Consider the following 27936-nt stretch of genomic DNA (forward strand, 5'->3'; position numbering starts at 1 on the left):
GAGGGGTATTTTTAAAGTTTGTACCAGTGAGGGGTTAGCAGCCTGCATGGCCAGCAATGACTCATGGTAAGTCATATCGGGTTGGGCAGGCACCACCCCTCCGTGCCGGGCCCAGGCACTCTGCATCAGAGACTCCAGTTGATGACTCTGAGTTGATGAGGCTCCCCCGTGCGGGAGATCAGAGGCTGGGGTGGTTGGGAGAAAGTTCTGCACAGATGGTGGATGTCCCTGCCGATCCATGTGAAGCGCTCCCCCTGATAAGTCGTAGTGTGCGGAGGAGGATGAGCGAGGGATGGACTGAGCAGCTGAGGAGTCAAAGGAAGGGAGGAGAGGTGGGGGAGGTGGTGACTGGAACTCTCCAGCGTCAGAGGAGGCCAGGGAGTCGCTCGAAGGTTCAGGGCTTCTGTCCTTTGTTGTTATGCCTGCGTGGTGAAGAAGAAGACTTCCAGGAGGTAACGGGAGCTCCGGACTAATGTATGAGAACAGCTCTTCAGTCACTGGCTGCAGACGGCTGTATGTGCCTGAGCCACCAGATCCTGTTCCAGTATTGTCCTCTAGAGGGAGGTCCATGGAGCTCCTACGGGCTCGGTAAAGTCTGGATGCAAGCAGGCTTGGGTCTGCAGCTGCAGCTGCAGCGGCTGCAGCTAAATGAAACTCAAAGACATTTCCAGTTGGTGGTGGAGGATCGGCCATTACTGGAGGTGCCGATATAGGGAAGGAGGATGAGGAAGCGTGTTGTGGTGGATAGCATCCCTCAGAGGATGAAGAGGAAACGGAGCCACCAGTGGTTGCACTCATGGGCGGTAACGGAGGAGGTATCGGGCTGTGTGCACTCATTCTTTGCATGAGGTGTGCATGCAAGAACCCTGGTTGAGACGGAGGACCAGGATCGAAACCCAAACTAGCAGCTGCCGCCTGCCTTTGCTGATGGAAACTCAACTGGCCCAGCTGATGTGCCGTCATCGGGTATCCTCCATACGCCATGGCTTCATAATGGTCCAATAAGGCAGCTTGATTCAGGCTTAATCTTCTCACTGCTTCCTCATGCTCGGCTCTCATGTCTTTGTAGCCGTACATACTTGGGTCAGACTGTCCTGGGAGATGCAGCGGCTCCCCAACACCAAGTCTTTGAGCAGCTGCTGCAAAACCAGGATTGACCATGAAGAGAGAGGGAGTCTCGACACCCTCCATCCCAGAGAAGGGGTGGAGGCTGCTCCCGTAGCGGGGGTAGGCGGGCTGGAAGTGCCGGGTGTGCGCCTCGAGTATGGAAGTGCTCTTGCGCCTCTGGGTGTTGTAGCCTTTTGGAGGCCCAGTGGGAGGAGGTGAGAAGGAAATTGGGCGCTCAGGGATAGAAGGGAAGAAAATAGTTGGGGGGTCTGGTAGAGTTTGGAGAGGAATATTTCCCCCTGCTCCTCCTCCTCCTCCTCCGACTGTGCTCGCTCCTCCACTGAAGGGGTGTGGCATTGAATGCTGCTGCGACAATGAAATATAATGGATTTAAGAATGAGAACATGACAGTGAGAACAGCAGCAAAGGCCCACATGAAATGAAAGTAGTGCATCAAAAAAAGAGTTTAGTAAATTATAACAACCGCAGAAGAAAATGAGGAATATATTCACCAAAAGCAGTAAAAGAAACATTGTGGTTAGGAAAAGATGTAATATACCCAGAACAGAAAACAGAAAATGTAGAGATGGATACAAAAGATAGATGAGGTGACACACAGGGACAGCACAAAGACCACACATAGATGAGCGGTCACAGGAGGAAAGAGAGTGGTGTGTGGAGAGAAAAGAGCAAAGGTTGGCTCAAAGTCTGAAAATATCCCGATGCATCCGCAAACAGGAAGGCTGTCTTTTAGCACAAAGTCATATCTACATAATTCAAGATTTCTGAACTGGAGTTTTACACCCTGAATACAGGGAAATACAGTAAAATATATGTAATTAAATATATACCAATGTTTTACATCCCCATGTAGCATGCAGGGAGATTCCCAGAATGGAAAACCATTCAATAATAATTACTTATCTAATAATAAGTAATAATAACTTATTTAATTAATTATCCTTGCATATTTTGGACAGCTACAAAAACATTTTGATAAACTTTTCTTTCATTTTAACTGCAGAAGAGCAGTTTTCCTGTCAGCTGATGCATATTATTTTTCATATTTGTATCATATAGGAAGGTTAGGCTCTATGTTTTGGACCGGTCAGTTTGTATTTCATATGAGCACATGGTGGCCTGCTAGAGAGGGGAGAGAGGTAAAGAGACATACATGCATAACATGACAGAGTCACACAAGTGTCTGTAAATCTAAAAGTGTTGCTTTAAATACAGCAAACTGGTCAGCTGACCTGATGGGAATAAAACACTGGATGTACTTTTATCCTTCTTAGTCAATATGTAATCGATACAGAGGATAGACTAGGTATCAATAGGCTAGGATAATTGATTTGAACATATTTAGCTCTAGCTGTATCATCAACGATCATTAATAATAAGGACTTGTCCTTTAGGGGTTCGACATGGAATACTATTGGGTCCTCTTAAATTTCAGACTCCAGTGTGGCCTGTTTTCTGTTTTATTCTCTCTCTCGCCTCCCCTCTTCCACCACTGTGGTCTCTGGGGATTGATTACATATTTATGAACCTACAGGGGTGGAGAAGAGGGCGGGCAGGCTGGCCCTCCGCTGCCTGGCCCTGGGCAGAGAGGAGGCAGAGTGAAGGGGTAGGACTGTCTCCAGGGCCTTCGAGAGGCGCCCAGCAAATGTGTCCCTCTCAGCTGTGAGAGGTTTGCAAGGTGGGGTGGGGATGGTGGTGTAAGGAGACGAGGGGTCTGTAGGAGGCGTGGTGGGCCGTTTAGAATGAACAGCCAGGGGCGAGGGAACACAAGAGAAGGAGTAGGAGGAAGGGGGGACGCAAACAGACATGCTACGACTTCGACGGCGTGGAGGAAGAGGCTGTAGGAAGGGGTGATGGAAGTGGGGGTGGAGACCGACATGGAAAACAAACAAAGAAATTATGACACAGAAATAAAGACACACACAGTAAACTTAAAGCAAACATAAGAAATCAATAATATGATAAATAAAATACTGTTACATCAATATTTTGTGAAAAAAATCACAACTTAACAAATGCAAAGACACACAGTGAAATAACTTCATTTAACAAACTGAAGGTAAATAAACAAATATCTACAAGAAAGAAAAAAGCGCATCATAGGAAACAATGAAAAGATTAATCGAGTCAGTCTGTCTACTCTACAGGCTCCATGAAATCAACTTTGATGGCAAAAAAGCCTTTTGTGCTAAAAAAGCTAAAAACCTTTATCGCATTATTCAATCAATTAAGCTTGAAACTGAATGATCATTCAGTCAGAGTGCATGCTGGTGGTCTGAAGAACATTGGCAACCAAAAGGTCATCAGATACTGCAAATCAAATTAGACAGACTACCCTCTCCATTACCAACTACTTACAGGCTACACTTTCTGGAGATAGAGTGTAAAATACCTTCAGCTGAATCGTCCTCAGCCATTGTGTAAATAAGTTTATCTAGTGTATAAACTTGATTGATTTTTTTGTCATGACCTAATATGATGGATGACGAGCATAAAACACATGGAGAAAATCCAAAAATCCCAATCAAATCAAAACAAAGACATTAAGTACACAACTGAATTGAACTGAATAAAACTGACGACTGAAGATAGGAAGAGAAGGAAGCAAAATATATGGGCCACCAAATGAAAAGGAAGACAGTGAAAGAGGGCTATAAAACAGTGGGATGTGGGTGAGTTGGATGCATAACATCTTGGAGGGTAACCACGTGGCTGTTTAAAACATATGACTTATTGATGGCTCAAATGACTAAAATACTGACTGACTGGATTAAAAGTTGTGAACAATGTTGTGTAAGAAAACAATTTAAGACCTTCTGCTAAACAAAACCACATCACTTTGTCCTTTACATGCAGACACTGCAACACTTCACGCCAACACAGGATGCAGTGCTCAGTCAAGATCACATCTGCGAGCACAGACACCCGCACAGATGTGACCTGAGTGCGTCGTGGAAATTCAATTTAAAGTCGCCACTCACCATTGGCTGCGGTGGCTGGGCGTAGCCTGGATGCTGCTGTGGGGTAGCAGAGGGGGTTTGGGGGTAAGGGGTCTGAGGCTGGGAAGGGGGCTGAGAGGAAGGGGGGCAGCTGTACGACATAGCCAGCTGACCCAGTTGGGGGGAGTCTGAGGAGAACACTGAGGAGCCCTGGCCACTGTCCACACCTCCTTCAGCTGAGAGAGAGAGACAGAAACAGATGTGTGGAAGCCACAGTGTCACCACAGAGGGCAACCTTCTTATTCCTGCTTAAATTAATGACTTCAACAGAGGCTTCGAGATACAATTAAAGGAAGGAATAATTAAAGAATCTCTTCCAGGGCGTCTTCTGATTACAATGGGATGATTTTAAATTGTGTGCATTCAAGAATAAGTTAACAATGGCTTCTCCCGGTTTACAGGAAAAAGCTGGAATAACTTTCGTGGCTTATTATGATGATGATGGAACAAAATGACACATCATCGAACCTGTTTCTATTTTCACTAGCTCTACGTACATGTGTGTGAGATGCCGGTCTGCTGATAGTGGAGTTGTTGTTGCTCTGCTTCAGTCTCCTCCGTCTCTGCCTGCAGACACACAACAGTGAAGAGAAGTAACAACAAAATTCATATTTATAACTCTGACAAGTACGTCAAACAGTCTATTTAAAAAACGCCAGCCCAGGAAACCTGTGTGTGTGAAGATCTTTGTGTCTCCCGATGCTGCTGCTGCTGTAGCTGTTGCTCGGCCTCCAGTTTCCTCTTCTCCTGTTCCTCTCGTACCAGCTGCCTCTGTTCTCTCTTCCGTCGGATCAGAGACACTCGGTCCTTGATGGCTTTGGCCATGGTCTTGTGGTCACCCTCAGCGACATAGCCAGACTCGACCTGGGAATTTACACTCCATTATTAACACCATCCACCACTGGCAACCCCTCCTTCGATGAGCTCTTCCACATTGTACGCACCATTTCCTGGGCCACATCTTCAGGGACATCCTTGTTCAGGTCAAAAGAGAACTCGATAGCTTCGTTTTCTTTGTATTTTCCTGCAAATGTGTGGCAAATTGTTGGTCAGGAACACATTTCAAACTCTGGGGTTGCCAATTTCATCAAACTGTTCCTTGCCTTTGAGCTTTTTAACGTCTTCTATCCTGAGCCACAGTTTGATAGCAATCATTTCCCCATCATCCTCTTCTGCCAGTTCAACCCTGACCCCTGTGTCTTCCTGGAAGAACGCATGGTTCAGAAGGATCTTTATGGCATACCTGGAGGAACAAGAAGCTACATTTAGATCAATACAGCAGTGTGAGCAGGGTTTCTGATTTCTCTGTACTGCTGATGTTCTTCTTTTTACTGCCTTATTTGGCAGCATGTCCCCATCACAGCCCCAGCACCTGCACTTATATAGTGATTAGAGGGCATTATGCTAATAACTAACAAGTGATCATGCGCCTTTAATTTATGATGAACACAGCACACCTGGATAAAAAGAGCAGATTTACACAGTTGGGAACATTTTGTGCATCTGTAGTTTTTTTGTCATTAAAAAACTCAACAGAGAGGCCAATTAAATCATCAAAAAAACAAGGTTACTGAATTTGACATAAAAGAAAAAAAGGAGGGAGTGTAAGAGGGCTTGCATGGTTTTCTTAAGAAGAAGAGAGTCATGGTGGATGTGTTGGCAGACCCAGAGCATGTGGAGAAAGAAGAGAGAGTGTTTTATTTCTAAGCAAGAAGCTGTGAAGAATTTCACAGTCCAACTTCTGTACCAATGAAGAGTTAGTTTTAACAGACTCCTGTTGACTCACCTCTCATCCTTGTTTGTTCTGATGCAGCCCTCTATAATTTCCTTCACCTCAGGAATGGCTACTTTGTCAAAACTGCCAGGCTTCACACCCTATGTAAACAAAAAAGGAAGACCAGTGAGCAGAAGTCCACCATGTACACACAAAGACAAGGAGAAGCTGCATATGCATATCATATGATACATACCATTTACAGACAGAAGAAAAATGTAAAAACTGAGGAAAAGACAAGTTTGTTGTCAAGTTTCAGCAGTCAGAGGGTGTGTGAGAGAGTGTCCAGTAATAGTTTGACCCTGGGTTAAATTCCACATAAAGGCAGTTCTTCTTTCTGATTCACTGCCTTTCAGAGCCAATTAGGAACACAAGAGCCCATTTAGAGGGATAACACTAATGGGAACAATCAGCAGGAACGCATTTAAAAGACTTGGCCCTGACAGAGAAGCACAGCTGAGGCCAAATACTTATAAACACTGGAAATAGTTCCCTGTAAAAAAAGCTGCTTAAAGACAAAATATCTGCAGTATGTGACAAATAGTAAAACATATGACATATAGTGACACAGAGTGAAACACATTAGCATGTTGCGACACAATGCCATTATCATTTAGTCTATCAGGGAACTGACTTCCCTGTCATCTAACCTGACAGAATACAGAAGTGGCTGTTCTAACTCTGCCAATATGATCTAGTGTACACTCCATTCACAGTAGTTCACTGTTTGACTCCTGTGTAAGTACTCCTCTATGCTTCCAAAGCTTATATGCCAGCTACGGATATGTACATCATACAAAAGGTATGCTCATTCAGACAGTGTTTAAAGCATAATAGACTGAAACAAAGGAAAGCATAAAGAAAATAACTAGAAGGCATCATTTCAATGTATTTACTCACTCTTGTCAAATATCTAATCTAACATATCAAATGTCAGAGTTGAAAATCAAGTCTAACAGTCAAATCAAAGAGTATATAATAACAAATACCTCACTCATTTATTTATCTTAGAACCAATAAAAACACAAAATTCTAAAAAAGTAGAAAGAAGGCAGGTTTAAGGTTTGTCAGTAACTTACCTATAAAGAAATGTTTGACCAACAGGTACTTTTAAAAAAACTTGCTGACTAACCACCAAGTCAGGCTGCTTATCTCAACCTGTAGAGCAGCAAACAACCACTTCTGCTTCCAATCTGCTCTTCCTCTCTTCCTTTCTTTTCTTTCTCTGTCTGTTTCTCTGCTGCTACCCCACCAGTTCTCCATTACATAACAACCCCCATCATTCTCTCTCTCTCACACACACACACACACATTTAGAGATTCCAGGGCCAAACAAAGTTAGGACTGATGGAGGAAGTAATGGTATTAAGTCTGACAGAAGAAGGGAGGGTTGAAGAGAAAGCTAGATTTTAGTTTAATAAGGCTGATTGGAGGCAAGGAATGTTCCAGAAGGAGAAGGACCATGAAGGATGTCAACACCACTTCACGTCAGGGTGTAAGAAGATAAGTTGTAAAGCGACACAACCCCTGATCTGTCAGAGAAATTTCCAGTGATAAAATTATTTTTTGAGAATGACGGTAAAATGATTCAGTACTTTACAAGAAGAAAAGATTAAAATGAATCCTGTTCTGTTAACTGTTACACAACCTCATAAAAAGGTCCTTAGTCCTGCTACACCAAAATATTAAGTCAAATTTAACAACAGAATGTAAAGAAATAACAAAAAAGCTCTCTATTTAAACCACCGCACCAAGTCTCTTTGGGATTTGATGAAACCTAGCAGGGGTTAACTAACTTTGGACTGACAGACAGAGGGAGAGGTGGAGGGTAAGAAGCTGGCGGATTAGGCTGTGAAATGAAAGGAAGCAGGTGACTGTGGAACCCTGGGGTTGTCACAAGGTTGTGTGTGACAGTAACATCTACCGATGCCAGCTGTTTCACTCTATGTTTTTGCAAAGTGCTCGTTTGTTTCCTGAACTGAGGGTTGAGGTCACAGCTTATAATTAGACACAGATTGATCAAACTGAGGATGTGATTTCAGTTTTGTATGAGTGAGTAAGAGTCAGTTTGAGTGAGACAGATTTTTTTTTAAATCACCACAGGGGTGGAGGTAGAGGCAGGAATGCAATTTGAATCAAAATCTTTCAATTTAAACGTGCCAATCAGATAGCATGGACCAACATGGGAAGGATCTTTCTTTACTGGAAATGAAAATCAGCCTGATGTTCCTGCTGCGCTATTTCCAATAAGAAAATACACACAGAACACACATAAAAGAGAGATTTATAGTAAATTCCTCTGGTGCAATAACAATCACTGTCAGCCTCTACAGAGCTGAAGCCAGCCCTGTGAGGGAAGGATGGAGACAGCTCTCATCTGCCTCTGTGTGTGTGTGTGTGTGTCTGTGGGGCGATGACCTCAGCCGCATCACTCGACTTAAAACAGCCTCTGATTGCATCTGTTCCTGTCTGGCCGTGTTTTGTTTTTTTTTTTATTATTATTTTTTTGTTTCCAGCCAACTGTCATCTACATTTTTAGAATTGTTACAGAACCTAAAAGGGAATTAGGTGCATTTTGATAGGATGGGTAGATGATGAAAATGAGCAGACAATGCCCAGCCTATGCTCAAATGTGATTGGTCGGACAATGAATGGAAACCAAATCTTGTCTCCTGCTTCCAGACTCTACATGTTCATATGCTTATACTGTATCTATATGTGTGTAAACAGGTTCGTTTTAAGCTGATATGACCTTGTGCACTTTCTATTGCCCTCTATTGGTGGAGAAAAAAATGCAGGCCAAAAAAAAGAGAGACTGTGTGAAAGAGAGGGAGCATAAGTGAAATCAGTGCAAAAACACCATCATATGACTGGATCTCCTGCAGCTCATGCCAAACTTATTAATACACTCTGTAAACAAGGGTGAAGGGAGTGGCAAGAGAGAGCTGGGGCAGAAGAAGAGGAGGAGGAAATGGAGATTTGAGGCAAAGACACAGACAAGGCCGTTGGATACAACACATGAACAGTACTGCTACCGCTCTCAGTTGAAGAGAGAAAAGACGCTCTCAGCTGGGCACATGTGACAAACAGATAACGAGGACTTACACTAGTGACGCGTCTGTAGATCTGGGCGGCGTTTTGGCATTCAGAGTAGGGGTACTCTGAGGTGGCCATCTCCAGCATGCACATCCCAAAGGCGTAAACGTCTACAGATTCATCGTACTTCTCCTCGTACATCTCAGGAGCCATGAACTCTGGGGTACCTGATATAAAAAAAGACAGAAAATTATGTTTCAGAATGAGCCTGGAGGTACAATTACCATTATAAAGACTGTTTTCAGATGTAATACTGTCCATGTAGTGACTGATAACTCTGTGGCCTCAGTAACTTTTATAAATTTTCTGTTTTTACAACTCAAGAGTCTTGAAACATCACATAATACTAAAAATACTAAAATCATATAACGAGTAAGGGACTGAAATCTAATAAAAACCCCTAAACACAGCTGCTGGAGTTCTCTCACTGGAACCACATGCTTGTTTAGTATGTGCGTGTGCGGATTTCTGTATGTGTCCAAATACCTGAGGTCGGCCTAATTACTCCGAAGAAGCTGTGAGATTTACTAAGCATTATTCTCGCCTCAAGTGCATGAGACCTTTGTGCATCCATGTAGCTGGTGTGTGCAAAAATGCATGAATACCAAAATACTTGCGGTCGGCTATACAACTACTGAAAGGAAGCCAAGACATTATGTGGGAGAGAGAGCAGAGTGTGCATATGTAGAGTGTCCTTGGTGTGTATATGTGTGTGTTTGTGTATGTGTATGCAGTCATTAACATCTCCAGACAGCTTAATCCTGGCTTACTAGCAGGCTAACTCCTGTGTGTTTCACTTTGCAAATACCTGTGGTTTGCTTTAATGAACAGACATTTCAGAAGCAGTAAAATTAATCTACGCTAGGCGTGTAGTTTTGCACAGAATGTGTCTGGGTTCATTTTTCTGCTGCCTGTGTGGACATGTACATGTAAAGTGTCTCTTACTTTGGCAAACTCAAATAAATGACATCTGTCCCTGCATTCACAAACATACATATATCACCGTGATGTAAGACTGTCTGCATTTCCCCACCTATGACGCTCTTGGCGAAAGAGGCCCTCTTCAACGTGGCCAGCCCCAAGTCTCCGATCTTCACCGAGCCCGTGGGCCCCGTGATGAATATGTTGTCGCATTTCAGGTCTCTGTGAATGATGGGCGGAGCTCTGGTGTGCAGGAAGTGAAGGCCTTTGAGGATCTGTCTGCACCACGAGCGCAGAACTTTGATCTTCATCACCTTGAAGCGCTTCAAGTAGCTGTTGGACAAAGTAAACAGAGGTTCAACCTTTGTGATCATAAGTTACATTCATCCACACACTGTAGCTGCTGAAAGGAAATGTTACAGATAAAGACACACACTTCATATCATAAACAAGCACCATTCTACTAAAGTTGGGGGCTACTCAGGTCTTAAAGCTAAAAAAAAAACAAAAAAAAACCCCTGCCATAGGAGGGTTAATAATTCAAAATAAAAGAATGAACAAATAAGACAGTGAGGCCTCAGCAGAAATAATGTTTCATTTAAAGTATTAAGCTTACATAAACTAAGTGGATTACTGCTGACAATTCAAGCTTAAAGCGATACATAAAAATTACTCACGCTGACGTACACAACAGTCTGGTGCCTGCATTGTTAAGAGTCGCACAAATGAAAATGTATTTCATGTCCTAAACTACTCAGATGGTCTATTCTATTTTGCAGAATGTGTTTCTATTCTATTTAATTTGCTTTCATGCCAGTAAATTAAAATAAAACTCTCATCAAATAATTACACAACAGGCACAAATCATCAGATATGTTTTAATGTGGTTTTTAGTAGTGCTAATTCCTACTGATCTTATGGTACGCATTAGCTTGTATCACATTATATCTAGCAGGCGAGCCACTTATTTTATACACTCCTAATTTCCTAAGATTGAGAGCAACAAGGTATCGTTTAATGTGTAATTGTTCCATTCTTTTTTTTGATTCCTAAAGAAATTTAAAAACAGTCGTCCTTTGTCTCTGCCCACTTTTTCCCTTTTGGAGTTATGAGAATCTGGAAGCAGTCCCAGTTAAACACTGTGCGGAAAGCAGGGAAACACCCTTTGACAGGGTGCCAGGCCATCACAGATCCACACCTGTGGGTGTTTAAGAGTCAGTCCACCTGGTTTGTGTGGCTGAGGAATGAGGGAGGAAACACGAGGAGAGGCCAGAGGAATTCATGTTAGTGAGGAACAATTAGGAAAAACAAAATGTAACAATCCTGTGTTTTCTTACTGTATTCTTACTGGAATGTTGTATTTTAGACAGCTGAATGTCTAAAATACATTGTATACTTCCTCTTATCAGCTGCTCAGGTATGGTGCCAAATGCTAAGTCGTGGGAAGCAGGCTCCTGACTCATCCTCTGATCAGAGAAAATGAGACTCAAAAAGATTCAAAGAAGCTCAAACCAAGTGACTCATCATCAGTCCAATTTAATTTAGATTGTGTTCTCTGTTAAAGTCCTTTAGTTCCTAGAGTTTGAAATAATCTTGCCCTTGATCTATTTACTGCATTTAACTCAATCCACTATTTTAATCGAACTGTCCACAATCCAGCTGAATAACAGGCAGCTGACTCAACCACTGGATAACCTTGTAAAAAAAAAAAAAACTGTTGTCTCAGCCAGTGGTACCCTCTGGGTCCAGACAGCTGACCTGATGCACAGCATCATCAGTAAGTCTGGCTCTCAGCATCACTGGCAGCTCCAGACTGTCACCAGCTGCTGTAATAATGCAGCAGCTGCAAATCTGTCTTAACTGATGAGAAGTAGCAGGGACAACCCGGGATTGAACATCACAGAGCAGTGTGCAGCCAGACTGCTGAGCTACATCTGATGTTACTAATACCTCCAACTGCCACGAAGAGTGTATTGTTCAGTCTTATATGTTGGTGCTCAGCTGGAATCCAATCTAAACGCAAAATGGGACTTTTACAATAAAGCTTTAACAGCTGTTTAAAACTGCAGGAATCCTTTTGTTTATATTTACTAACAACAAAGCAAACATTTTGAAATCCAGATCACAGTTGATGAGTTATTTAATTAACTAACCATAAACTGGAAACTACAATCAATCGGTGTTAGCATCCAACCTTTACAGAAACACTATACAGTCACTAGGATCTCATCAGCCTGTGATGGGAGTTGTTACCATGGGAACTGGGAACAAGTGATTATGTTTTTTTCCCTAAATATAACCAAGGAAAATTATAGCCACATTTCGAAGTAAAGGGATCTATGTTGCCTTTAAGTAAACTTTTGCAGGCACACGGCGATGACTATACAACCAATATGTGACAATCTAACAACATCTGACCTGCATGCACTCCTGTCAATCAAACTCATCCTCCTATCTTTTAGACTCATAAAAGTAAAAAAAGGAGAGTTTACTTTACTGCTTATTTGTCCCCGCAGTGAATGCCTATTGCCACAAATGTTAATGGGTGTTTATCCAGAATTACTTTGTTTAAAATGTAGCTCTCTAGGGGAGCTTCTTTGAAAAACAAGACCAAAACATTTCTCAAAATTGTGTTACAATAATCTTATTAATTCAGAAAAACAGGGCAATGTCTCTGCTTTTGTACAAGACAGGAACTCATTAGCTTTTTATGATCACAGCATACCAACAATTTTTTTCTTCTACTGTACTCAAAATATGTGGGTGTATCCACATATTCATTGACCTCTCCCCGTTCCTCCCTCCTCACATCCATGCTATTTCTCTTTTTGATTTTTCACATATCTCCTCTTATCCTCTTCCTCCCTCTTCATCCTCCTTCCTACCCTCGTCACCCTCGCCTGCCTCTTTGGTGTTCTGTTCTGAAGTCAGAACGGTGTTGACAGACAAGTTAAACCCTGTGGCATTCAGCGCTGGAGTGACACTGCGCAAAGTCAACCATGCACACACTTCAACGCACATACCTGAATACACAGAGGTCTATTTGTACTCTGATGATCTTTATGAATAAAGTGCATGTACGTGCATATAAACAGCAAAGGCAGCAGTACAAACGTGTTTTGTTCTGCCTCCACCTCACCCACACATTCTGTAGATAAGAGGCCTCTACACTCTACACTGAACTCACACTGGTCAGTATTTCCATCCTCACCATCTCTCCCCCCCCCTCCCCCCTGTCATTTCTCTTTCCTTTTCCACCACATGAAACAGTCCCACTCCTTTCCGAGTCTTCATCTGGATGACAGCCAAACCCCTGTGCCGCCTAGGTCCTGTTAGTTCAGGCACATGCATGCACCGCATATGAACAATATGTATGTCACACCTTCCTTTATTACTTTACTTAAATATACTTTGATATAACAGAAAAATGCATATAAATAAGGTAACAAAGTGCCTGCACACTAACTAATTTCTCCCCTGAATGACAATGTCTCCAGCTTTTCTTCAACAATAGTGACTACAACAACATTTTGGGATTTTGTGCAAACTTTCACTACTTTAAGCCCAAATAATAAAATCAGTCCATTTACTGATGATGATAATTTAATGATAATATTCCTATATTATCATCTACATTGGCAACATACACTTATTCTGCTTACCATTAGCATTTTTTGATGCCCAAGGTCTTCTCTGAAAATTTTATTCACTCATGTATAATTTCTATATGAATGAATAAATATATTTTCCTAAATTTAAAGTCTCTCTTTTCTTCTTTTTCACACTGTAGGTACAGTAGTGGATGCACAACAGAAACATGCTCAGCACAGACAGAGAGTCTTTTACTGCTTCGCTCCACTTGTATAAAGCTGGTTTTTTTTCTTGGTCTACCAGTGGAGGGCACTACTGTCCTTGTTAGACAGACTGAATTAATTCTCTCACTCCTGTGGTCACAGGTGGGTCAGTGCTTTGCCCCTCCAATCATTTGTCTATTCGTCAAATTGTGCTTGTATCTCTCAATCTGTGATTTCCTGTCTCCCTCTCTGTTTCTTTGACTTTACATGCACTGTAACTGTACGGACTGTAACCACTCTGGTCATCTATCCGTGTCCCTCTACCAGCCGACCAGGAATGATGTCAGGAATGAGAGGAATCTGCAGCAGAAGCAGCAGCTGGCAGGTGGGCTGGTGTCACGCCATGCACTGTATGGCGCTGGCTGTATGCTGCTCATCACACATTAGGCCCTACTATTGTATGGGGAGCTCAACAATCGCATTCACATTCACTCGGCGGAGAGACGGGTATTCAGTCATGGCACGTACAATGACAGTCAAACAGAAGTATCAATTCTCTACAGTGAATTTTGGGGAAGAGGTGACTGACGAGAGCATGACAGATGCCCGTCTGCTATCTGATCCCCTGATGTACAGTTTGCCTCACACAAATGATTCCTTCTGTCAGGCCAATTTTAATCAGTCAATATCAGCCTAACATCAACACCAGTATGGGCCTGTTCGCTGTACAATATACATTGATATGAACTTTTGTGTTGACCAAAATTGAGAGTACGATGCTTGAAGTAATGCAGATGTGGTGTCATTACATAACTTGTCCAGCAGAGGGTGTTCTGATGCCTTTGCTTTCAATACTGTCTGCAGCACATGTAGCAGAAAGCAAACCACAGCTGGCTGTGAGTAAAGGGAATTCTTTTAACTCTAAAAATGAATATGAACCCCAAATCAATAAGATTCTGGTTAGATTTTTGCATCACCTAATGCCCATTTCAGTCACAAATAAGCAGGATGACACAAATAGCTGGGTTTTCCCCCCAACAAAGTCACTGAATCGACATTTTTATGTCATGTACTCACGTTTTTAATGTGCCAGATGTCATGAGCTCTGTAACGAGAACAATACATTTCTTTCCTTTGCAGGGACCCTCCCAGGAGTCATAGAAGCGGACAATGTTAGGATGCTGGAGACCCTTTAACATCCCGGCCTCCTCTTTGAACCGCTGCCTCTCTGACTTGGACAGCTTGCGATCCTGCACAGAGGACAAGAAAAGAAAAATTAGTCATGCTAAGACACAAAACAAAAAAACACAAAACACAGTATGCGTCTATAATCAAGAAAGAATATTTTACCAATCAACTCTCTATCAATGGAATATATTTATAGCAAGTGCAACTACAATGCAATCACATCAAGTGGGAAGAGGCTGTGAGGATTGAAGAGACAATCAAGAGAGGAAAACGACACACAAAGGAAAATTGGAGAGGAGAAACAACAAATGCTTTAAAAACATGACTTATATCTAAGCAGCATCTAAACATGGTGCTAAAGTACAGGCAGATGTAATTGAAACTGGATACTTTCAGAAAATGTTGGTGTACTGCTGCAGTAAATATGTGCATGGAGATAAAACACAAAGTGTTCTTTTTATCTGGACTGAAAGACACCATTAGAGAGAGATGGAGGCTGTGGATAGCTCTGTATTCTTCTGTTGTGGCGGCTACTTGGAGACAAACTGATTTGTAAAAATTACAACAGACTTCATCACATGAAGCAAAACAATTCTTCAATATTTCTCAAGATAATAAATCTTATTGGGATGGTTTGCATCCAGTGTGATCAAATCCATCACTGCAGACTGACCACACACACACATCCACCTCCTTCCATGTTTTTAAAGCTTGAATATGAATTTGAATCCATACTATTAGTGTTTATCAGTAGTGTGTCCTTCCACCCGGATAGAGCCTGACCAAAACATTCCAAGAAAAGAAAGTTACAGTCTACATTCTTCCATCCTGTGGAACAGTATAGCCTCTTAGAAATATCACACACACACAGAGTTTAATGAGCATTCCAACTCTACCACCAATACCTCAATAAACACAAAGGGCAGTGTGGGCAGGTCAGCTCTTGTAAAAAGTGTGCGTATGCACATGAACTTCAGCTGTGTGTAGCCTGCGTTTGTTTGTTTACATGTCATTTAAACCAGAGAAAAGTCTCTGCCGAAAGTTCAAGATTCTACAGTATATTAAAAATCAGACTTGTGTAGCAGTATTAATAAGTGTCTATTTATTTCCTTTTGTTGGAGTGTGTTTGAAGAATTTCTTCACAAGCTGTGTGTCTAAGTGTAGGTGACACATTCAGCACATCACTGCCCCAAAAATAAACAAAAATCAGTGCTGCCTGACGAGAATAAAAATGGAGGTGACGTAGCCTCCGTGCTGAGAGGATTTAAGCCCAAATACGGTAGCAACAACCTTTGTTGTTTTATCACTTCTCATTTCCGAATATAAAGTCCTCACAGCTAACCTGCCGTTAAACAGTTTGCACCAGATGTGGAAAAAAACAAATAAAAAGGTGATGTTCAAATTAACCTGGAAAAAAATGTAATGTGTGCTTTTGAGAGGAAATAATGACACAAATCTAAAATGTTTCATAACATCTGTGACCCTTTTAGAGGATGAAATTACAGGAAAAGAGGGCAGACAGATGAACACAGAAAGAGCAACAGGACAGAAAAAAGGGTCAATCGTAGGAGAAGTATTGATGAATAGAAACTGCAGCAATTTTTATATTTTAAGATGCATTTAAAAAAAAAGCATTTTTAAGGTTATGCAAGATCAGACGACAGAGGTAGGACACCTACATTCAGTAACGCTGTAAGGATTATTTCCATGGCAACCCATTTTAAAAAGAGGTCTTATAAGGACACCTTGACTCCAGTTCATCTAGTTTTTTGGGGTGTTTCATTCAAAAGAAACTGTACTCTGCTGTTAATCAGAGTAATGTTTGGTTTTATTTTAAATTAAATATCAATCCATTAATCCTTCAAATGGTTTAAAGCTACAGTACACTGAAAACAAAGCTGGCAAATCGTAGGACAATTGACAATGGTATTAAATGTGCATTGTTTCTCTAGATGGAGTTGCTGTTGTTTCTAAAGGCGGGGCTGCTTTTCTTCACATCCTGGACAAAGAGGCAGACTCGATGCTACACTGACTCGTGGTCCCAGCCAGTGGTACAAAGTGGTATTACACTCATGGGACTAACTTAGAATATATATCTGCAACACACATTTTATGTCTTTTCCATAATGTCTTAGAAGAGTTAATGTTTTGCAAACGTAGCTCCAATACGTAAATCAACAATTCATCATTGCTAAAACTTTGTGACCCGCTTCGGATATTAGGAGGTGATGATTTCATATTGTCATATTGTATAACCCGTGGCCTCATCTATATCATGTGACTTATCACACACACCCACACACACATACACTGGATGTCTGAAAGCTTTAGTCTGCTTCTAAAGTGCATTAATGTGTGCCCAGAGAGAGTGTGTGTAGCCTGTAACAGCTTATCCCTTCATCATCCTGCATCAAGCATTTCCCTGATGATAGCCCATTAGCAATTGACACACACACACAACATGTGTGTGCTTACTGACAGCACAGTATCAAGCCTCACTCTGTTGTCTCTTTCTTTCCTATTGTGATCACATGACTATGTGGTCACATGACAACAGCCACCTGATTGACTAGAAGCCAACATTCCATTTCCCAGCAGCACTTAGAAAAGACCCTGACCACCCATAGAACTACTAAGACACTTCACTACGGGAATAAGGCATTTCAAAGTGTGCGTGTGTGTGTGTGCACTTATGTTAAAAAACTTTAGTAGGTGGTAGCAAGTCACTTTTCTCCATTGGAAACACATACTTGTATGTGTCTTGTGTGCAGACAGCAAGTCTAAGTCAACTCATCTATTATTAATGTTTCCTCCTTCATTCTAGTGTATAAATGGGCACACGCCACTCACACATGCAGCCCACTGGAGGCTCTAATAGAGACATTTGATGCATTCAAAAGAAAAGGATATAAAAAAAAATTGTTGTCAGGATGTGAGTATTTAAGGAATTAATTTGATCCATGGCACTACTTGTTGGGATGCTTTCTTTCCCTCTCTCTCTCCATTCCTTTTTTTCCTCCGAGCTTCAAAACATCATGAGACTTTAGTTTGTCAGACTCAAAAATATCCTCTCACTTTCCATCCAAGCCGACCTCTCTTTCTCTCTCACACACACACACACACACAAGCAAGACAAGCCTATACACTCAAGTCTGCAGTGCATTATCTGACACTCACACACACACTCCTCACTCGCTAATCCCAACATCGCATTCTCATGGTGTTCTCTCTCTCTATCTGAGGACTTGACAGAAGCCACCTATACATCTCCACACAAGTGACAGTCCAACTGCCCTATTTCTGTTGTGAAGACAACACACACACAGTCACATACATACACCAGCATGCAACTAAGCAGCCAGACAGGCTGGCAGAAACACAATCTGCAGTGTTACAGTATTATGCAGTTTCCTGCAGAGAGGCTGAAAGCTGATACCCTCTGATCAACTCATGTAGTCTGGACATCCCACTGTGATTTAACGCTCTCTGATCATCTGCTCTGGTCTGCTGCACTCAGACCAAAGAGCAGCACCAGATGGAAAGAGGCTGCAACATTAAAACGTGCCATTAAAAAAAAACATACCAACAAACAAAAAAAAAAACACGTCAAAGAGTAAACTACCAATTAATCCTAACACAAGTGACGATGATATTAATGTATTTTTGTTTTTACTCTTGTATGGGCATCAAACTTACAGGATATTGCCCTAAATGCCTAATCTCTCCTGGGGATGACAGAAACCTAAATATAAGATAAAATTGCATCTAATTTGTTGTGTACAAAGAACTGTCCGTTTCTCAGGCTTTCTATTATATAACATTTAACACATAACATTTATCTCCTGTTTACATAAAGTCATATAGTTTAGCTGTCTGATATTCAGAGTAAATCTTTTACTGTAAGCTACTGTATGTACAAGATTCATCAAGACAGTTAATCTGAGCTTACATTTCTGCATTCAGTGGAAAAAAACATGGGAGATTTTCTGTGGGAAGTGTTGTGTCCAAAAATATGTTTTGAGAGGTCAACGTCACCTTTGACCACCAAAATCTAATCAGTCCATCTGCAGTCTGTGTAAATGTTTGTGTAAAATTTCAACCAATTTCCCTTGTTTTGCCTCCAGCAACAGATTTTTCTCATGTAGAGGAGGCGTAAAAAGTGAATAAATAGACTTAATTTTATATTTGTCAAGAATGTTAGATCTGCATTGGCTCAAAGATACCCAAGAACATTACATGACAACACCTTTATAACACATTACCACATCCATGCAATCCTTTCAGCCTGCCTTACTAAACTTTTTATCCCACAATGTCTTGTTGACCCAATTTGATTTTCTTGCGATTAACCTTTTGAGTCCTGACCTAAATTTTAAACAATGCTGGCCTGTAACTGTAGAGAAAAATCAGGACATGTAAATCTTAGCTACCTTTTGGCAAACGGAGGAAGCTGGTTTGTTTCTATACACAGTATATACGGTATAGACCTCATGGTGATGTGTGCGCGTGCACAAACTGTCTCTCAGACCCCCCACACTATGAAAACGCTCTCCTGCAAAGAACCACACAACCCCCTGCAGCACACACACCTACACATGTAATAAACACATACACAAAAAGACCCACATATGTACCACGTACAAAACCCTTTTCAAGAACTTTGCCGCAGCTTGTTACAGTTAGCCAGCAAGCTCTGAATAAGAATGACTGAAAAGAGGAGGAAAAAGTTTGAGTAAAAGTCAGGAGGGGGTCAAGAAAGTGATGGAGACTGATCCTGTCATTTAAAGAGACATAGTGCGCCAAAATAAAGAAAGGAAACCCCCAGATTAGCCTCTACTTGTTCACACACCACTCTTTTCTTTCTCCTCTTTTCTTGCTTGTCCTTTCCAAATGTCTCAGTCAGTCTTTGTTTCTCTGTCACCCCCTCCCCTCTCCTCCCCTCCCCTCCCCTCCCTCTTTCCCCTAGTTTAGGTGGTTTTAGTTTCCCATCAATCACCACTCTACATATTGCAGTAACCAGTGCCATGTGTCAGTGTGCATGCGTGTGTGTTGTAATCTGACCTAGTTGTGGCTGAATGTAGCAAAAGTGTTATGATGCATACAAAATGGTTTTCCTTAATGTTTGTTCCATGGACATATTCTTAAAGAGGAAATGTTATTTCTGTGATTTATATGACACTGAAAAGTGTGTGACCTAATAGGAGGAGATGAGTGTGTTATTCTGCATAAAATCTGAAGTCAATGCATTTTATCATATTTCTATTTTAAAAACAGCCTTCGTAGGGATTTGTAGAGGTTTTTTAAAATTGATTCCTTGTGCTTTAAGTCAGAAATCATCCATCACCACTTCTTTTTCTGCTGGGATGACATATTGTTTTTTCTTTGTCTGATTTGTTGGAGCCACTACAAACAACCCATTCATTAGGACAGGGTTCAATATCAAGCCCCATGAGTGTGCATGTTGTATACTCATCTGTGTTAACAATAGGTGCCATCTCAGCCTGCCACTCATTGCGCGTACTATTGTCTCGACTCTCTGTGCCTGGCTACACAATGCACACCAACACATACACACAAACTACAAGCCAGTCATTACCCTTCCCTTTGTAGGTCACGCTTCATCTCCCTTCCCCTTCCCCTGTCTTCTCATCTTCCTCTGCTATCATTTTCTATATCCTCTACACAGGTTTCCTCTTTTCCATTCACAAAATTCCCTGAGAATGGAACCAGGATGGATTTTAAATACGGCCCTCCCTCTCACATCACACCCTATGATTCGGCCGCTTGATCCAGGGGTAATAAGAGGAAATCTGAGGATAATGAGTAGAACTTCTGGTGTAAAGTTCTTCCCTCTAAAGTGTTAATCCTTAACAGCATGCCATGCACAAAGCATCTCATTATACCTAAAATAATCCCAATTCCAGGAGCTAATGAGTAAAACGGCGACACAACAGGTTTCTAGAGTTCAAGAGGACAAAACACAGGCTTCATGTAACGACTTTGGTTATTGCTAAAAAAAAAAAAGCCTAAAAACTCAGAGCAGGTAATAATTAAATGTGTAGGCATCATCAAATACCAAACTAATGCCCAAATCCTCAATCAGCTGATCCAACCAGGACTCTAATAAGCTCTATTCATTGATTGATTGGAATGATTAGCAGTCAACAATGACCTCCTTTGTTTTGCGTGTAAGAGGAAATCACATGAAGAAAACAGGCCTCCAAAGTTTAGCAGTGAAACAGTAACCAGGGCTTTTTTATTATTGTCTGCATGAGTTAAAACTCAGTTTTATTAGAGGAAGATTATCAGGACTAATCTTAAACAGAAGAATCTACAGTAGAAATTAAAGGGATTGAATGTGATGATTTACTGTGTGTTACAGTGCAGTGAAACATTTATTTTAAACAAACAACATGCCTGTTAATTCCTTTAGAAACAAGTGCTAACTAGTCACACTGCTTTGTGTTAATTATGTGAGTGTTGTGATGATTAGTTGGGCAGTGAGGTATTCTTTGACAAAGATTCATTTGAAACCTGAGATGTTCGAACAGAGAGGCTGTAATACATCAGCATTCCTGTCTGCCTCGAAGGGACCGACGAGTCTTTGAACTGTTAAGGATCTGACCCTTAATGCAGAGGAGGCGGCTGCTGCAGCAGCCAGCGTTCATAAAGCATATGTGTGCAGCATTATATGTCAGCTACAGGCATTTTAAGGGGGGGTATACATTTTTCCACATATGTTGTGTGTGTGTGTGGCTTATTTTTGTGTGTAAAAGCCTGCCATCTTAATATAGCGCACATCCACCTGCCTCTCTGTTAACACATCATAAACAAACACATCATAAGGAGACGGGACTTAATCCATTCCAAAAGTGTCTACTGCTCTTTAAATCTGTTTCACTTCCACTTCAAGTTTGCGCAGCTTTGAAGCAAGAAGACACATCCAACAGACTGTAGGAGGATCATAAACAAAATCCCAACCAAACCCTACTAAAATACCAACAGATGCTACCAGCAGGACTTCATTAGAAACCTCATCCTAGCCTGTGTGTAGCTGCTGTGTGAATTCCACAGCATGTGAATGACAACTTATACCGGGGTCCTTGCGCAGTTACAGTAACAGATGATCTAATGGAGGGTAAGGGCCAGTGTTAAGAGAAAGGACAAGGGCTGTCCCAGATAAGATTGTTACGTAATGTTGGACGACTATCCCTTTACACTCCATTAAATCTAGGTCTCCACTGTTAACGCCCAAGCTGAACTTCAGCACTTCTCAGATTTCACTTTAAAGAGCATCAGCTGCCATCGGCATCCAATCACACAGCAGCACTTGTGTGTCTAATGTGGTGAGGTAAACAGTGAAGATGCTCTAATGAAGCATTCAACAAGAACTGTGAGGGAGAAGCTGAGACAGGAGGCAGTACATTCACTTTTGGCGTTTGTTGACCTTTACTTTGAAATTGAGTAAATGCAGTATTACATAACATGGGTAGGATCATGGAGGACCGATGGGATTCCAATGAGACATTTTGCCAGTGATCAGGACAAAGTGAATGAGTAACAGTGGATCTTTGCAGCAACCAAATACAGTAATAATTGAAAACAATGCCAATGTTTTGGCCTCAAGGACCTCAATGGTAGCTATGGTCATGATGGGATTTAATCAAAGGTTTTAGAGTTCAACCAGTTTTATTTCCCAAATTTTGCATAAAAAGCTTGGGTGTATACAGGATCACAACTGTGATATCATTACTGAAGTGATTAACTCTTTCAGACAGCTGCAGCTTTTCACCACTTTTATTTCTTTTCCCTCTGTTTCTGAGGTGAAATGGATGCACATGAATTAAGATCTCATGGAGTTCACCACAGTCAGAACTTTGCATTTTGTTAGTCTGTAAACTTCATCCAAAATTGGTTGATGAGATTATAAACTTCATGCTAAACTGAGAATATTGGCTCCATTTATTGGTCAGATGTGTCTGGGGGCAGGGACAGGAAAGTAAAGAATCTCTAGGGTCATGGTGGACTCAAACAAACTGATCCAGAAGGTGTGATTCAAACAGACTTTCAGCTTTGTCATCTTGGAAATTGTACACTTTTACAATTTACCTTGGACTATGAAAATCCCCAAACTCTACCAAGGGGATCAAGGCAACTTCTGCATTTTAGTAAACCACGGGGATGGATGTTCCAACACTTCTGCATTTTTTTCATTTTAGTAATTTTTCAAACACTCCAGTTGGGAGTTTTTACATAAAACACATTAGGTCACAGACAGAGAAGAGCAACAACAGGCAATTAAAACTGCTGCGCTGAATATTACTCAATATTTATACTCTGTCAGTCTCACAACCACTTTACACACAAACACACACCAACTCTAAGGATACTACACCCCGTGCCAGTGATGCGTTTGTGTGCGTGTGTGTTTTTAACTCCTTCTAACGCCACACAAGCCAGCAACGCTGTCAACAGACACACTGAAAGGATACTAAAGTGAATGCACAAACTGCACGCACGTGTGCTTAAATACACAAACACAGCACACCGCAGCTCCCATCTATACAGCAAACATAAAAGGAGGATTTGCTCATGAGACAAGATGAGAAGGAAATGATTGGAAAAAGGAGGTAAATATAAAAGGAACATTAAGTAAGTAATTTTTCCTCTTTTCCCCCCACCCCACTCTCTCTCTGCCCTTTTTCTCCCTCTCAGTGGCCTATATTTCTTCTGCAGCTGGTTAGTTGAAACGAGGGAGAGGAACTGATTTAGGCCCCAGCTCTGACAGGGTAACCAGAGAAGTTAAACAGATACAGGCTACCGATAGCCATGCCACAGCAACTGAAGTAATCTGTGACAGACAACTGGAACAATTCCAGAACGATGCCTGTGTGTGTGCATGCTAGGTGCACATATGTGTGTGTTGGGTCTGTCTGATGAGTAACTGTGGTTTTGTTACATGCAGGTTTTAGGGTTAATGTGTTCCAGATGAGAGCCCCTTACTGCCAAAGAGCACACTGTTACAAGACATTAGCCTGGGCTTCTTGTATTTTATCTTTCTCTCTCTGAAATCACACACACAAAATATTTCCAAACATACCCATGTTAACTGGATGATTTTTAACTCTTTTCTCTTTAGTAAATGGCACAATTGCAATGCAGTGTTTAGGTTTCAATTGCGCAAACATGACTGACAAAACAGAAAGCGAGGAGGGGGTGTGAAAGCAGAAGTGACGACGGATATGAGGTTACAGGAAGAAGAAATGGGCATACTTGTCCTCTGAAGTCTTTCCTGTTGGGACAACACACACACACACAATAAAGAGTTACTTCATAGAGTATCTTTTCTCTTTCTCACTATAAACACACTTTAAAAAAATCTCTGTGGATTTCAAGGAAACTAGACAAGACTGTGCAGCCAAAAAAGCCTGGTTTCAATAACAGCTACAGTTTCCTTGACAGCTAAAATCTTGCCAACTGTGCAGAAGGGGAGAAAGGGATGGCAAAGGTGGGGAGGAGAATAGACAAGAGAGGCCAAAATGGAGGATGGATTATATGACACAATGATGCAATAACTGTGAGAACATCATGCGCACACACTCTCGGTGTAGGGTTACTGCAGAGGTGCCTGTCTGTCTCACTAAAGCCTCACTCAGAGACGGAGATGTCAATGTCACAAGGACTGAGTCAGTCTAACGCTTACATCAACAAGAAACACACACACTGCCTTTGTCAAGTGAAATCAGGCCTGAGCTGTTAATGCTGTTGATGGATGAAAACCCTTGTTGCCTAGTTTGAATTGTGCATTGTTGAATTAAAGTGTAGACAGCAATGAGGGAAGGGCGTAGAAGGAGGGGATTCCAATCTGTCAAGGAGAGCAACAGCATTAAAAGCAGCACAAGAGGTAAGAAAGGGAAAGAAATGGGGGGTATATATGGAAAGTGAAATAAGAGGAGGCCTTAGGAGAGGTGAAGAAAAGAAGATGAGAGGAAAGTAGGAGAGTGACAGATGTTAATAGCTGGTCAGAAGTGGGGAGAAAGAAAGACGGAGAATGCCAGGTTGTGTTGGAGGACGAGATTTGAAGAGAGGAGGGCTGAAAGGCAGGAGAGATGAGAGGACAAGGTGGAGGAGGAGGAGGAGGGAAGACAGCACAGATAATGAGCTGTCAATTGAGACAAAAGCAGAATTGTATAACTTCATAATGAGTCTCATTCTCAGGAAAGATAAGTGTAATAATGACAACGAGGCCTCACTAATGAGACTACTAAACCGAGTCACACACAATGTTACAAACTTTTCCCAAGCCAACTATTATGCTGAAATAACAATGATTAAAAACTTTTAACAAAGACACTTTTATAAACGGAAATGTAAAAGGTTTATTCATAAAGAGACATCCAAAATCGGTTGGTCGTACCTTTGTTCTGACTAAGCCTGGCTAACATTAAGATAATGAGGCATGTAATTTCTTCTTTTTTAAATTTCAGTAGGTCCCAAGAATAACCAGTTAATCTGCCTTTATGATTACATTTGGCATAGTTTAATTGTTTAAAAAGAAGTTTAAAACTTTAACATCAAAGTTATTTTTATGTGAAGTTAGCTTAGCTAATATATAATACACTATATCACTAATATGTATCAACACATACCGACAAAGTATTGGTTCCTTAGGAAAAAAGGAAATTTCTGCATATCTAAGCTTATAAACAACAGAAACACTCCAGGTTTCATAAAACTAGCAATTATTCTTTTACATACTACTCTGAAATCTATAGTCAGTAGTGAATATGTCACCTTCTGGCATTTTGCTTTAGTACATGCTGTACCTTGAACAAAAACACTTCTAACTACATGTTTCATTTTAAGGTCCCAGGAGAGTTTGACCTGTGAATCATATCACAAATCATATCATATCACAAACCCAAAGCTTAGGAAACAAGTGAGCTTGTTATTTCAGCTGCCTCCTCCTCGATGTAATGGTTGGCATTGTTATGTGAATCTGGATAATTATAATAATGTACAGCTCTGCTGCCTCTAAAAGGAAACACTATAATTAATTGCAAAGTGCATCTGGGTACAATTAGCTTTACTAGGACCTGCACAATAGTCAAGTACTTATCACCAACCAAAGGAAAGAGAAGTGAGAAAGAGAAACTTTCACTGTGCTTGTAACCAGTTTTACACCTGAATAACTTTCTATCTATTAAACAATGATAACAATAAGGTATGCCTCATGATTTTTAAGCAGCCACACCTTAATACATTAGATGACATAATGCGCCAAGGAACATAGATTACATGATGCTGCTGTTCTTTCTTTGCACGAATCATATGAATCGGCAGCAACAGGCTGACTGAGCATCTTATTGGTCAGCCATGAACTCAGCAGCATCCATGATATGTAAGAATGGCCTGTTACTGACTTACATAACTGCCCTGTCAAATTAGAGTCATTATGTATTATGTGTCTGACTTGCTAAGCAGGTGTGTGTGTGTGTTGCCATGACAAGGTTACGTGAATAATATTTATTATCTTGTCACAGTGGCACCTGTCAAGAAGCAGGAAAGATCAGGAAGTTGGTGGACACCTGAGTTCTTGAAGGAAATGTGTTTAAGACTGTTTAGATTTCTGTATAAACTAAGGCAAAGATTATGCTATTTAACCAAGACAGAAACAAAAAAAGAAAAAAAGAAAAGAGGAAAATGTCAACAAACGCCTCAACTAGACTTTCTGGCTGAGATAAAAACACACAGGACGAGCACACATACATAAACATGGGTTACATCAGCTGCTGGAAGTTTAACAGAGGTCAGAAAAACAGGGCTGAAGTTAAAGGAGAGAAGAAAAAAGTAGGTAAGAAAGTTCCAGAGTCACCGTACAGGACACAGACACACACAGCATGTGTGAGCTGAAGCAGGATGTTTGCATTGATGAAGACATTTGGTTTTCAATAACACAGATTGACCATCACAAGCTCAAAAAGCCACTGAGAGACTTTATGTGATGATTGGCAGTGGTTCAGATTCATTCAGGTACCAAAGCCCAGGAGACTGAGGAGTGTGTGTGCTATGATCCTTCAGAACCATACTCAAACGACTTTCCACACCTGTGAACACTGAGCACTGTGCCAACACACACAACAGCAGCAGCAACATCAGTGTGTATCACTGTTGTGGTTGGAAAACTCAGGTAAATCATTAATTTCTCTGATAAAAAAGCTGAAAACACACGCTTACAATGTCAGGCGCAATCGTAAGGTGTTGTGTCAGAGGGGCTGTTTAACATTCACTGCAGCTCACAAGTGGATCTCTTTGTTTGAAAGGCACTTACTGTATCATGGGTACAGGGAAATAAACTTCTGAAAACTGCCACAGTTCACCACCTGAGCAGGAAATGTAAAACCTGACCTCTTAGCACATCCTTTCTAATTCCAGCAACGCAATCCAATGGATGAAGAACAGCAAATGTTACAGTTTAACAGACCTTTTGAGCCTCACTTTATGATATTTTGACTTCCTGAAGTTTATTTCTGTGACTTTAGTTGAAGTGTTGTTGCCAAGCTCAATTTCCTAAACTATAAAATGACTTTAGTGGCATGCATTCATGTCGCTCTGTTATGATTACATGCTTGACAGATGGACAATGCAGAGGTGAGACATAAATCTTTTACAGTCAAACTGCTCCTACTGTGCACTGACATAGTTCACTGACAGGTGGTGTTGCAAGCCAGTATAGTACGTGATTATTATCTAGATTTATATCAACTCATAAACCCACCTCTTCTGAATGTCAGAACATCATGTGTAATTGCACATAATAACTGAACGCAAAGCATCTATCTAACAGGTTCCAGAGTGGTGAGCTCATTAGTTATTCAGAGAGAGGAGTTGTGTATTGCTCCCATTTAACCTGACATCTTAAAATGAATGATTGGAAAAGTTTTTTTGTACTTTACTCTCTGATGTAATTTTTGTTTATTGTCATGATGTAGTCATTATTACAGTCAGCCTGTTATAGCTTGTCAGTCTAGTGTAG

General features: G+C 41.2%; 1 protein-coding gene across 3 annotated transcripts in view; it reads right to left on the reverse strand.

Annotated features, from left to right (window-relative positions):
• wnk1b (WNK lysine deficient protein kinase 1b) overlaps positions 1-27936 on the reverse strand; it is a 73225-nt gene that overhangs the window by 22479 nt on the left and 22810 nt on the right. The window contains exons 3-13 of one of the 3 annotated variants that reach the window (XM_028397419.1): positions 14790-14962; positions 10031-10251; positions 9007-9164; positions 5914-6002; positions 5231-5370; positions 5072-5151; positions 4797-4991; positions 4625-4694; positions 4110-4303; positions 2661-2966; positions 25-1473 (exon numbers count right to left, since the gene is read on the reverse strand). In XM_028397419.1, coding sequence (XP_028253220.1) covers positions 25-1473; positions 2661-2966; positions 4110-4303; positions 4625-4694; positions 4797-4991; positions 5072-5151; positions 5231-5370; positions 5914-6002; positions 9007-9164; positions 10031-10251; positions 14790-14962 — 3075 coding nt within the window. Of the gene's footprint in view, positions 1-24; positions 1474-2660; positions 2967-4109; positions 4304-4624; positions 4695-4796; positions 4992-5071; positions 5152-5230; positions 5371-5913; positions 6003-6980; positions 7113-9006; positions 9165-10030; positions 10252-14789; positions 14963-27936 lie in introns of those variants that run through there. The other 2 variants (XM_028397426.1, XM_028397434.1) reach the window with 2 other exon arrangements.

Source organism: Parambassis ranga, chromosome 2 (assembly GCF_900634625.1).
Source record: "Parambassis ranga chromosome 2, fParRan2.1, whole genome shotgun sequence".
Taxonomy (NCBI): Eukaryota; Metazoa; Chordata; class Actinopteri; family Ambassidae; genus Parambassis; species Parambassis ranga.